Consider the following 13,066-nt stretch of genomic DNA (forward strand, 5'->3'; position numbering starts at 1 on the left):
CCCACCCAGCAGGAAAGGCTGCTGCGCAAAGGCTGTTCTGTGTTGCTGAAGACACAAAAAGCCATGACTCATGAGTCCAACTTGCTTCAAGAAGCAACTCTGTAGACTCAGAACGAGGGGAACACTGGCAACTTCTGCTGGCTTTAACTAAAAGAACTACAGAACAGTGCATAGAAAAACGTGAAATACACAATCAAAATCTCTCCTGGTCTCAGATCTGGGGGTCTTTTGTAGAGAAACGACAAAGCCAACTTCCCCTGGGTCTGCGAGACAAAAATTCGGCAGAGAAAGAGCAGGTAAATGATGTGATGACCTTCCTGAGGGAGTTCTGAACCCCTCAAGGTGGATCACAAGAGGGGCTTACTATGGCTGTATCCAGTAAGGAAATAATAGACTTCTTTTAAGAAAGTGGGAAGAGAAAGCAAAGACTTTTGCAAATACAAAAATTGCTTACAAAACAATTACTTAAAAAGTTCACTGGGGCTGGGTGCAGAATAAGAATAATGTCTTCATTTCATATTAGTCACAATGGTTCTGATGGTTTATAAAAGAGAAAGGCCAATTTCTGGTTTTCCTCATGACCCCTCCCCCAACATTCCAGAGCCCTCCTACTGCTATTTTTCCTACCCTCACCCCAACCCACCCCGCCTCCCCCCGCCGTGCTCTCCCCAAATTAATTTGCCCCACGCTTAGCCTGAAGACACATGATTGTTCGTTGGGTTTCAATTTAACAATGAACCTGATGCTGGGGAAGGGCACAGGGGCCCACTGGCGCAAACCCGGAGATGCTCACATAGGCGCCGCCCCATCCACTATCTGCCTGGAAGGGTGGCCCCGGCTGCAGAGAGGAGCTCCGCCGCCCCTCCCCGTGGACTGAGGTAAGGAGGACCCGGCGGCTCCCGCTAGTGGCCTCTTAAGACACTGCAGCACATGTGGGCTTGTTTCTCTTCCAGTTGCTTTTACCATCTTCTCTTCTGGTCAAAGGCCTGCTCTTCATAGAGTCCCCCAAAAATCAGTTCCTTGTCTTCCTCTGAGGTTCGAATCTAGTAGAAAGCCTTAACTTCAGAGATCCAGAGCCGCCGGCGTGAGGGAGTCAGGATGAACAGGGCGGCACGCCCAGTCGGTTCATCAGCAGTTGTACAGACAAATTGAAAAAAAACTAGCATTTAATATAAAAAGTGTTTTTCAAATGGTGTAATTTCCTATCCTCCTCTGGAGATCATAATTCCTCATGTGTCTGAGGTCCTATGGAAAAGGAGAGCAAGTGGAGAGAAAATGGATCACTATCATGTTATAAAGTACAGACTAGGCATTTTCTGCTACTGAAACCTATTATTTGTGCCCCACCTCCACTGTATCTCTCTTCTTAAATTTTTAGGAGTTTTGGTTTAGTGTGTTTGTGTCATATTTTGAAAGCAAAAACAAAAAATACATTTTCATTTTCAAGAACACTGAAATTAACTGTATACCCCTACTCCCTCTAAATTGTTTTTACAAGTACAATATTTACTTCTAGTAAAAATGCACATATGTTTAGTCAGGATCCTTCTTTTTTCACTTAATAGTGTATACATTTTCCTCTGTAGCAGTGTAATTTACCATTTTCTAGTCTTGGGTGTTTAAACTGTTTTCCAATGCCTTGAAAAAAAAATGATAGTAAAATAAATTTCTCCATGTATATAACTTCTTTATTGTATTGAATTATTTCTTCCAAGGTAAATTCTCGAGAGGAATTATTGAGGATATAAAATTTTAATGAATCTTGACTGATTTACTGCCTTTTAACAAGGATTTTTCTAATGCACACAGCTTCAACAAGATTCACCCAGAAGAGTTTCACCACAATCTTCCCCAACAAATGCCATAATCACCAAAAGTTAAAGTGTTAGTTGCTCAGTCATGTCCAGCTCTTTATGACCCTATGGTCTGCACCTTGCCAGGTTCCTCGGTCCCTGGAATTCTCCAGACAAGAATGGTGGAGTGGGTAGCCATTCCCTTCTCCAGATTATCTTCCTGACCCAGGGATCGAACCTGGGTCTCCTACACTGCAGGTAGGTTTTTTACCATTTGAGCCACCAGAGAAACCTGGCATTACCAACATGTCCACTCTTTTCTATGTAGTAATAGTAATGCTAGAGTCCTTTAATTTGATTACTGTTTCTTCAAATTCATTTATTATTTGTGTTTTTATCTTATTTAAACAGTATGTCTACATTCTTTACCCATTTATTCATGAAAATCCTTAGGTTTTACTGATGAATTTAATTATTTTTATGGTGAATGTCCAACACTTCATCTGTGATTTTAATATCATGGCATAGTCTTCAGGATGTTTAGGTGAATCACTCAAGATCCATTTCTATAACTGCTTTTTTAGAATTAGTTTTGAGCTGAATAAATTAAAATCCAGAGTGAATCTTATTAAAGGTTTATATAAAGTCACTTTTTGTATTCTAACAATTTTTTAGACTGGCTACCACTCAAAATGTACACATAGTAGAGAAACCAGTGTTTGTCATGTATCACAAAACTCATAAACCTAAACAATAATAATCACAAAGCACTCTTTCCTCAAAAAAAAAAAAAAGAAAACAAAAGAAGGAAGGGAGGGAGGGAGGAAGAGAGGAACAAGGATGGGAGAAAGAGAAAGAAAAAAAGGCAGCAATTACATTAATAAATACTGTCTAGAAGCCCAACTGAATAAGCAAAGTGAAAAATATAGACTACCAGATGTCACGATGGAAGACTGAATAACTGATTCTTCTTGTTCTTACAAGATTCTGTTTCTGCAACAGAAACCAGACAGGCCAAGAAGTACCTACCTAAAGCCAAAGATCTGTACATACCTTCTCGGCTTGCCTCCTTTGCTGTCTTATCTCTATACAGTGCTCCCATCTCCTTCTCCTCCTGAAAGCGGTGCTGGAGCTGTTTGATCTCCTGATCATAGTCCTGCCACTCTGGGACAATTCGAACAGCGGCCTCCAGCTTGGGCTCTTTGGTCATTGGATTATTACACTGTGAAAATCAAAATAACGTACTTCAGCCGAGTTAAAGGAAGGGTATGCTACATAGCATTCAGAGGTGTTTCTATTCTTGGGTTATAGGTCCTAACTGGACAAAAAGAACAATGATATGAGAAGCAATGTGGTAGGGGCTGTACAAAGCTTCTGCAAAGAAGTCGTGGAGCGCTACTGGAAGGCAGAAAGATAAAGTCCGTTTGGGAAAACAACAAGGCACAGAGTGATCTGAAAGACAAATGGTAACTTCATGGATTCTAAATAGTGAAAACAGCCCCATTAGACAACAGAGGATTTACCTTCCTGCTGAGGTTACTGTAAGAAGTCCTACAACCCCTGAACTACACAATTACAGAGAAAGACCAAATTATCTAGCTATACATCAGACTGGACTGAATGCAGAAAAGAGCCACACACAACTTACCAAATCAATTGTTTTTGCCCTTTTCTTAGAGGCATCATCACACCACGTTTCACACCAAAGCCATTCTTGAGGGAGTGATTTAATTGGCACCTGATGGATCATGTTATTGGGCAAATCCTATTCAGTAGAGAAGATAAAACACAACAATCTGAAGTTGTAGGGGAATAAACAACAAGGTCCTACTATAGAGCACAGGGAACTATATTCAATATCCTATTATAAAACATAATGGAAAAACATGAATAAGAACATATATTTGAATCACTTTGCTATATAGCAGAAATTAACATAACATTGTAAATCAACTATGCTTCAATAAAATACAAAAGAGAATATTTATAAATAAAGTGCTATAGGAAATTTAAATAAATGAACAGCAAATTAGCTGCCATTACATATCACATGCCAATCACAAAATTTTAAAACAGAGTTCTTAGCAAAAACTGTAAAGTACCTACAGTATTTATTTATGGTGTTTTTAAAAACCAAAGTTTAGATGATCCATAAAACACCTATCCATAAGAAGCACCTGAAAAACTTTAGGCTAAAACTCACAAACAGTCTGCTTTCTCCTTGGAAGGAAGGCTATGAAAAACCTAGACAGTGAATTAAAAAGCAGAGACATTGCTTTGCTGACAAGCAACCATATATATAGTTAAAGCTATGGTTTTTCCAGTAGTCATGTATGGATGTGAGAGTTGGACCATAAGGCTGAGCGTTGAGGAATTGATCCTTTCAAATTGTGGTACTGTAAAAGACTCCTGAGAGTCCCCTGGACAGCAAGGAGAGCAAACCAGTCAATCTTAAAGGAAGTCAACCCGGATTATTCATTGGAAGGACTGATGCTGAAGCTGAAGCTCCAATACTTTGGCTACCTGATGCAAAGAACCAACTCATTAGAAAAGACCCTGATTCCTGGAAAGATTTAAAGGCAAAAGGAGAAGTGGCTGGTAGCAGATGAGATGATTAGATAGCACCAATGGACATGAATTTGAGCAAACTCCAGGAGATAGTGAAGGACAGGGGAACCTGGCATGCTGCAGTTGACAGGGTCACAGAGAGTTGGACATGACCTAGCAACTAAATAACAACAGACTTCCCTTCCTGAGGGCATTTCTAAGAAAAACAGCACTGCCTTCTAAAAGCCAATTAAGCAATGAATGTGGCTCTTGTATGTCAAAGTTTTGCTTAAAGGAAGCTCTAAATCCACCTTGTCAACTGAGGCTTGATCCCAAGTAGATGAAGCCCACGTGTTTTCTAGCCAACTGTACTCTATGCTTTGAAGTTTTTTTCTTAGGAAAACTTTTGAGTTTGACACATTAATAATAAAATGTTCTATTGTCCAAAGACACAACCAGTATGATCCAATAATTTCACTTCTGGGTATATACACATAAGAATTGAAAGCAGGGACTCAAACAGATACTTGCACACCAATGTTCATAGAGGCATTATTCACAACAGTCAAAAGATGGAAATAAGCCAAATGTCCACCAGCAGATGAATAGCCAAACAAAATGTAGTATATATACAATGAAATATTACTTGATCTTAACAATGGATAAATGGAGTTAATGAGTTCTCAGACAATGCTACTCAAAATGTAGTATGTGGACTTGGAGCACAGAGTTTGCTCAGAATGCAGATTCTTAGGTCCAACCAAATACCTACTGAATCAGCCAGTGGAGGAAAGGGGCCCAAAGATTAATGCTTTTGTAAGTTCTTCAGATGATTTTTTTTAAATTAAGCTAAAATTTGAGAAGAACTGTTCTAATGTCTTTGCCCTGTCCAGTAGCTGGGTAAAACACTATTTAATATTAGCCTTTGCAAAGTCAGAAATGTATGCTGTTACCTCTAGGCTAATCATTAAAAAATTATTTAAAACTGTATAGTTTAATAGAGGGAAATAGAATTATTAAAAACTCTCAATCATTTGGAAAGAAACTGACTAAGGAAAAAAAAGAAACAGAGGACATGTGGCATTAGCAAGGGGACTGTGGAAAAGCCAAACTTATTGGTGATTACCTTTACTATCAGCAGACTAATGTTCAAATTAAATGATGGTCACACCAAACGAAAAAACAAACCAATATAAGCTCTTTATAGGAAACAGAATTAAAACATAGGATTAAGAACTATTGAAAACAGAAGGATAAAAAAATATACTACGAAACACTAACTAAAAGGAAAACCAGTGTAGCTATACTAATATTAGATGAAGCACACTTCAAGCTCCTGCCCAAAAAGCATCAATAGAAATAATAAAAAGTTAATTTGTCAGAAATATACATGACTTCTAAGTTTTTAGGCAATGAACAAAACAGTCTCTAAGTACATCAAGTAAAATTTGACAAATCTAAAGACAAGATTTCACATTATGGAAAGAGATTTTAACATAATTGTCTCAGTAACTAATGGAAGAACAGACAAAACACACATAATGTAACAGGAAAGAACAAAATCTGACCCCGTGTTGGATCTGTTTCTTTAACGTATGCTTCCTGTTGCTTTTGTTATCACTAGAGGATGCTTTCTAAATCACTAAAAGGATGCTTTCTAAAGTAATAAGCATACATAATGGCCTGCCTTGGGGAACCCAGTCCCTCTGCCTGAAAGTTAAACTCAAGGGGTTTTGTTCAGCTTAGAGAAACATGTTGATCTTGTCCACCTGTGAATGGCTGCAGGAAAGAAGAAATCAACACATCCCCTCCCAGAGGCTGGGCAAACCAGGAGATATTTTGCAAGACTTCCAGCCTCTTCACTTTACTTTCTCACCTCCTGCCTCTCTCTGTTTTATAAAAGAAACTAGCATCCAGACCCCAATAAGATAGTTCTCTAGGACTCCCGTCCACCATCTTCTTGGACACCCAGCTTTCCAAATAAAGTTGCTATTCCTTGATTCAACACCTCGTCTCTAGATTTATTGCCTCGTCATACAGCAAGCAGACTGCACTTGGACTCAGTAACAGTAACAACATTATCACTAAACCTCACCTAATGGACATACAAAGAAATGCATCATATCTAACATCTACAGGGTATAAAACTGTTAGGACCAAACTGGAGCCAGGACAGGCTCTAAGGGGCAGGCTAGGCCTGAGGTTTAGTCTCTAGCAAGGCTGAGGCACTGGAAACTCCCACAGGCAGTGTAGCTCGACCCATCAGAAAACTCCCCCATAGCCCCTCGCCCACGCCAGACCCGAGCCAATCTAGATAGGGATGCAAGGTTTAAAAGTCCCACGCGCGCGTACGGTTTAAACAATCAGCTATGCTGTTACAGGAACAAAGAACCATCTGTATAAAAGTAGATGTGATTCAGAGCTCGGGGCTCTTGTCAGATTCCACTCTGCTGGATGAGACCTGGGCCCTAACTCGAGCTAGCAATAAACCCCTTTATGCTTTTGCATTGCTGTGGACGTCTTATTCTCTCAGTTTTGGGGACTCGGACTCTGGGCATAACATTTGGGGGCTCGTCCGGGATCCCTTTAACTGGGAAGAATAACACTCTCCCAGCAGACGGGGTTTCCTCACTAGGAGGAGAGATCTCTGAACACCGGTGTTTTCTGGTTAAGTCCAGCGTAAGGCCGAGGCCCAGCATCGTGCTGGGGAGGCGGCTGGCTCTGTTTTCTGGTTGAGACCAGCAGAAGGCCAAGGCCTGGCATTGTGCTGGGGAGGCGGCTGGCTCTGTGGACGTCCTGCCAGTAAGATACTCTCAAGGGGAGAAAAAGGTTAAAAAAAGGGGGCCCAGGAAGACCTAGTACTGTGTTTTTGGCCGATGTACATTTGTTGTCTGTTGCGTCTGTGTGAGTGCCGGCACTGTCTCTGCTCTTTGTGTGCTCATTTGGTCTTCTGTGTTTTTCTCTGTAATCATGGGACAAACAACTTCTACTCCTTTGTCTCTTATGACTGACCACTTCTCTGATTTTAAGTCTAGAGCACAGAATCTATCGGTGCTGGTGAAGAAGAACAAATTAATAACTTTTTGCAGTGCAGAATGGCCGACCTTCCATGTAGGCTGGCCCTCAGAAGGCACCTTTGACTTGGGAACTGTACACCAAGTCTGAGATATCGTCTTCCGACTGCGGATTGGACACCCTGACCAAGCCGTCTTCCTTGGGTAAAACCTTTTTTGCCTCAACAGGGATTTTCTACCCCTCAGGTGTTGGCGACACATGTAAGAAAGAACCCAAAGAATCTCAAGGAGCCTGAACCAACAGTGCCGCTATATACCCCATCTTGCAGGGGAAATTGTCAGGGGAAGCACACTGATTGAGACCGCCCCACCCTGGCCAGGCACCATAGTAACCATTTGCATGAGCTGTTTTATGACAGGAGATCCTGATAAGAAATACGGAACTAATAAGCCTCCACCAACCGGAAGAGTTCAGGAAAGGTTTAAAGGAGATACCGCCTGTACATTGTGAGCCACGCAGCAGAGCAGTTCTCCTGGGTTTCCTTACCCTGCTGCTCTCCACCCAGGTGCCCTTTCCCAATAAAATTTCTTGCTTTGTCAGCACATATGTCTCCTCGGACTTCGGGCACAACAAAAACCAGATGAAATATCTACCAAAACTGACCATATCTGGATCAAAAAGCAAAGCTCAACAAATTTTAAATGCCTAAAATCATACAGAATACTTTCTCAGACTAGAGCAACTGGGCTAGAACAAACAAACAAACAAAAACCCAGAAAATCTCCATGTACACAGTGAAAGAAACAAGAGAGGAATTAAAACATCTATTAATGAAGGCAGTAATATAGGAACTGAGAAACACAAAAGATATATAGAAAACAAGTAAGAAATTGGCAGATGTAAATCCCACCTCACGATTAAATTCTCCAATTGAAAGCCACATGGGATGCCAGCTCACATCTAATCAATTCGATTAATAATAAGCATTACTCAAAACACAGAGCATCAGGAATCCTTGCACTGCTGATGGGAGTATAAATCAGAACTACTTTGGAAACTGTTTGGAATTATCTAATAAAGATAAAGATCCACCAATCTGATGGTTCAGCAATTCAACTTGTAGTTGTATACACAACTGAAATACATGTACATGTATTTGCATGTACATCAAATGTCTTGCATCAACCAAGACACTTATAACTGATGCCATGGAAGACAACAATGGAAAACAATCCAAATTTATAATAAACAAAACACAGTACCATTTCATACAGCAACATGGATGAATTTCATTAACATAATGCTAAGCAAAAGAAGTTAGACTCAAAAGAGTACACCTTGTATATTCCCACTGAGACAGGCAGGGGCAAAAACAGGCAAAACTATAGTGTTTAAGGATACATGTGTAAGTAGTTACTCAACACAGAGAAGCCATGGAATGACTACCACAAAAGTTAGGGTGCTGTTGCGGAAGAGAGTGGCTTTTGGGTTGCTAAGAAAGTTGAATTTCCTAAACTGGGTGGCAGTACATGGGTGTGTGCTGTGTGGTACTTCATTGATGCATATGAATATGTATTTATATATTTTGTTTTGTACACTCTTATTTATGGGTGCTAAATATCACAATAAAGGTTTAAAAATGTTTAAAGCAGACCTAAGCAAAACAAAGTATGTGAAACTATGTACCTAAAGCATAAACTACAATCTCACCTCTAAAAAATGTTTAGCATTAATAAATAGTGATTCGGCTAAACTTCTTTAAAAAACACCATGGTTTTTGTATAGAGAAAAGAGAAATAACAATACTACATCCTGCGCTGTGATAGTTGGTTCCTAAAGAAGAGAAACAAACTGACCCTAGCAGGCAGAGAAACAAAGTTATCAGCTTAGCTGGGCACAAAGTAAGAAGATATGACAGCGCCCTCCTTCCATCTCCCTCCCCAAACCGACATCAGGCCTATCATATTTTTTACCATTATGTCCTCTCTTAAGGGCAAATAAAAATCACACACACACACACACACACACACACACACAACAAAACACAAATTCCTTTCCATGAAGAAACAAAACACTATCTCAACAGAGAGAAATGAGAAGCAAATACTACTTCATTTTCTGACACAACATTGTGCACCCATCACCAAAACTGTTAACCAAAAAAAGTGGCCACTTACTTGATCGAGATTTGAAAGGCTGTTAGGATCCTGGCTCAGACCTTGGTACTGTCCCCTGAGTCTGTCGCCAGCTGCTATTTTCCTAAACTTCTTCAGATCCACGACATACAGCGCACTGGATAGAGAAAATCCACTTGTTATAACCATGGATCATGGCAGAAAAAGCAACCCCACTGACTAATAGAACAGATCACTAGGCTAACATTCTGGTTTCTCGTAGAAAAGGTAAGCTGAGGCTTCACAGTAGAGCTCACAGTCACTACACACCACTTCAAAGACGGCTAAGGAAGTGATTACAAAACCCATATTCTGGTACCACAAGCTCATTTTGTCACTGTTTCAAAGGAAATAATCTCTGACAAAAGAAGGTTTCTAGCAAATGTCAGCAGGTTTGACAATAAAAACTATAGTAATTGATAATCATTAGTCAAAGATATCCTGATGGTATCTTAAATGTTACAGAGGAAAACACCAACCAAGTGTTATAGTTCCTTCAGACCAGGGGCATACAGTACAATACTTAAATCACCAACATCCCAATATTTATCTCTATACATGTTGCTTCCCACAGGTTTCCCTACTCTCCAAATCACACTTTTCCCAGAGAAGATAATATACAGAAATAACTGATGTACAACAAATACACACACTGTTTAACCGAGGAGCTTTAGGAATCTATTCTATAGGTATATTTGAAATATACGAAATTGTGTGTTTAACTGGTGGCTCAGTGGTAATGAGCCCGCCTGCCAATGCAGGAGATGAGCGTTCGATCCCTGGACTAGGAAGATCCACTAGAGAAGGAGATGGCAACCCGCTCCAGTATTCTCGCCTGGGAACTCCCATGGGTAGAGGAGCAGGCTACAGTCCATGGGGTCTTAAGAGTCAGACACAACTCAGTGACTAAACAACAACAAATAACGTATGTCGTACCAAGACCACAATGATACATATACTGGAATAATATGCTGATACAAAAAGGAAAAAGGTCTCTCTCTACATGTTGATGTAAGGTCTACTAGAAACATCAAGTTAAAAAAAGCAAAGCACAAAACTGTAAAAAAGGTTAGGATATATTTTGTGTAAAAAAAGAAGTCATAGTCCTTTACCTAAAAATTAAAAGACTCTAGAAGGAGACATGGTAAGTAGACAGAATGGGGCAGCTTTTCACTATATATTTTTTATAGTTCTTATTTTTGAACCACATTAACATATTACCTACTCACAATTTTAAATATGCGAAATTAATTTTAAGGAAATGAAAATCAAACCATAACATTCTCAGTACCTGATATGGTACTTTCGCCCAGCTAAGTGACTGGCCCAGTACCCTGACTTCCAGAACCTGTAGCCATCCATCTCTCTGCGGCTGTCACAGAAAGGAGTGTAACCATAAGGAGCACCATCCAAATTGAAATCTCTTAACTCTTTCAAATCTGTTCGTACAATCTGAAGAAGAAAGGATCACAGTCACTTGTTTAACATCCATGCAGACAGCAGTTTCCTAAAAATACTGAGGGCAGCTCAGGGACTTATCAATGGCACAGGCAGCAAACCCAGTCCAAGCCTGGCTTCTTCTTGATTAGGCTGACTGTCCTCACTAGCGTGTAAGATGATTAGCCTAGTGCTTGGGACACAGTACTCTAAGTATTCAAAAAAAGCAGGAGTAAAACAAATTCACACCGTGTTGCCTCTCTGTGACTTAGTTTCTGGGTCTAAAATGGACATCTCACAGGCTTGTTGGGAGGATCACATGAACTCATGTATGACAGATGGAGAATGATGCCTGGCACACAGTAAGTGCTCAGCAAGGATGAAATGTGATCGTAGAACTAGGAAAGCAGGCTTCATGTTGAGCCACTTATGATATAAATGAGCCAGGTGGGGCAGAATTCCCAACAGTTGGATGATTTTTGTCCAAATGACTTCTGCACACTTTACATCACTTCCACTCAGATGAGGAACTCAAGTTTTAGATAGTTCAGGATAAGGGTAAAGGCTGTAGGACAGAAGTATATTTACACTTTTTGAGTGTGTATGCTCTAAAATTTGTGTGTTCCTTTTAATTAAGTCAGCTGTCTTCCTGATAGCAGGAAGACCATCTGAAGAGTTCCATATGGTCAAGGCCAGGCACCAACCCCCTCTCTTACCCACATCAATAACTCCTAGCTGTGGGGCAAATGACTGGAGATGACAGCAAGCAGTTTTATGTTAAACTGGCAAATTTTTCAATTTTAGTTTGTATATTAAATGAGTTAAATTTAAGATACAAAACTACATAAATGATGTGATCACAACTACATAAGAGAGGCACAGGAGAAAAGATGAAAGGAGATACACTGAACGCAAATTTTAAAAGTGATCACATCTGGTGATACCTTTCCATATATTCTTTTTTTTTTCTTTTTAATTGAAGGATAATTGCTTCACAGTACTGCATTGGTTTCTACCAAACATCAACATAAATCAGCCATAGGTTTACCCATGTCCCCTCCCACCTGAACATCCCTCCCACCTCCCTCCCCATCCCAACCCTCTAGGTTATTATCGAGCCCCAGTATGACTTCCTGAGTCATACAGCCAATTCCCATGGGCTATCTATTTTGCATATGGTCACATATGTTTCCATGTTACTCTCCCCAGTATCTTCCGCCCTCTTCTTCCCCCCCGCCCAGCCACGTCCATAAGTCTGTTCTCAAAGTCTGTGCTGCCACTGCTGTTCTGCAATAGATTCATATATTCTAAATAATGTAAAATAAGTGTGTATTTTTCGACAACTGGAAAGATAAAATCATTTAAAAAGGAAAAGGAAGTCTAATGCCTTTAATTTGCACTGCTGAAACCCAGCCTTTGAGAGCTCACCTGATCCGCATCCACAAACAGGAACTTGTCAACAACCAGTGGGAACAGCACATCCAGGAAGAGGATCTTGTAACCCCAGATGATGCGCTGCTTCTCAGTCTGCTGGTGAAGCCACCGGGGCCACTTGTACTGAACAAGCTCATACTGAAAATTGTATTTGTCTGCCATATAAGGTATAAACTCCTATTTGCAAACACAGGACCAACAAGCATTTACTTTGATTAAGAAAAACAAAGTCAGTCAACAAACCACAATTATGGCACAAGTAAAACACATTTACTATACCAGCAGTCTAATGAAGAAATGTGACCCTGACTAACTTGTGACTACATAAAGAATACATATAAACTTTTTGTCAAATCGCCATTTTTTTATGATTTCTAATCACACATGAGAGGACCAGAAATCTTTAAGTGAAGGCTTTTATATAACTAATTTATGTGTGCGTGTATTTAAGGGAAATGGACTTTGTCTAAACTTGATTTCAGTAAAACATTTTTTTGAGCTTGATTTTAAGCCTTTCTCACCACCAGGTCTAAATTAGGGAATGACAGGGCAAACCCAAATACTCTGAACAAGTTTGCTGCCATCAAGTCTTTCAGATTCTAAATATAAGTACCCTAGGGGACCAGAAGTGAATTATTTATCTAGGAGAGATATTACTGAATATAT

The 13,066-nt window shown here is 40.0% G+C and overlaps 1 protein-coding gene across 1 annotated transcript in view; it reads right to left on the reverse strand.

Annotated features, from left to right (window-relative positions):
• Positions 1-715: 715 nt before the first annotated feature.
• Positions 716-13,066, reverse strand: part of UGGT1 (UDP-glucose glycoprotein glucosyltransferase 1) — a 109,432-nt gene continuing 97,081 nt past the window's right edge. The window contains exons 36-41 of the mRNA XM_068967379.1: positions 12,395-12,577; positions 10,821-10,981; positions 9,533-9,647; positions 3,442-3,558; positions 2,847-3,015; positions 716-1,245 (exon numbers count right to left, since the gene is read on the reverse strand). Coding sequence (XP_068823480.1) covers positions 1,220-1,245; positions 2,847-3,015; positions 3,442-3,558; positions 9,533-9,647; positions 10,821-10,981; positions 12,395-12,577 — 771 coding nt within the window. The 3' untranslated portion in view covers positions 716-1,219. The remainder of the gene's footprint in view (positions 1,246-2,846; positions 3,016-3,441; positions 3,559-9,532; positions 9,648-10,820; positions 10,982-12,394; positions 12,578-13,066) is intronic.

This window comes from Capricornis sumatraensis, chromosome 3, assembly GCF_032405125.1.
Source record: "Capricornis sumatraensis isolate serow.1 chromosome 3, serow.2, whole genome shotgun sequence".
In the NCBI taxonomy this organism is placed as follows: Eukaryota; Metazoa; Chordata; class Mammalia; order Artiodactyla; family Bovidae; genus Capricornis; species Capricornis sumatraensis.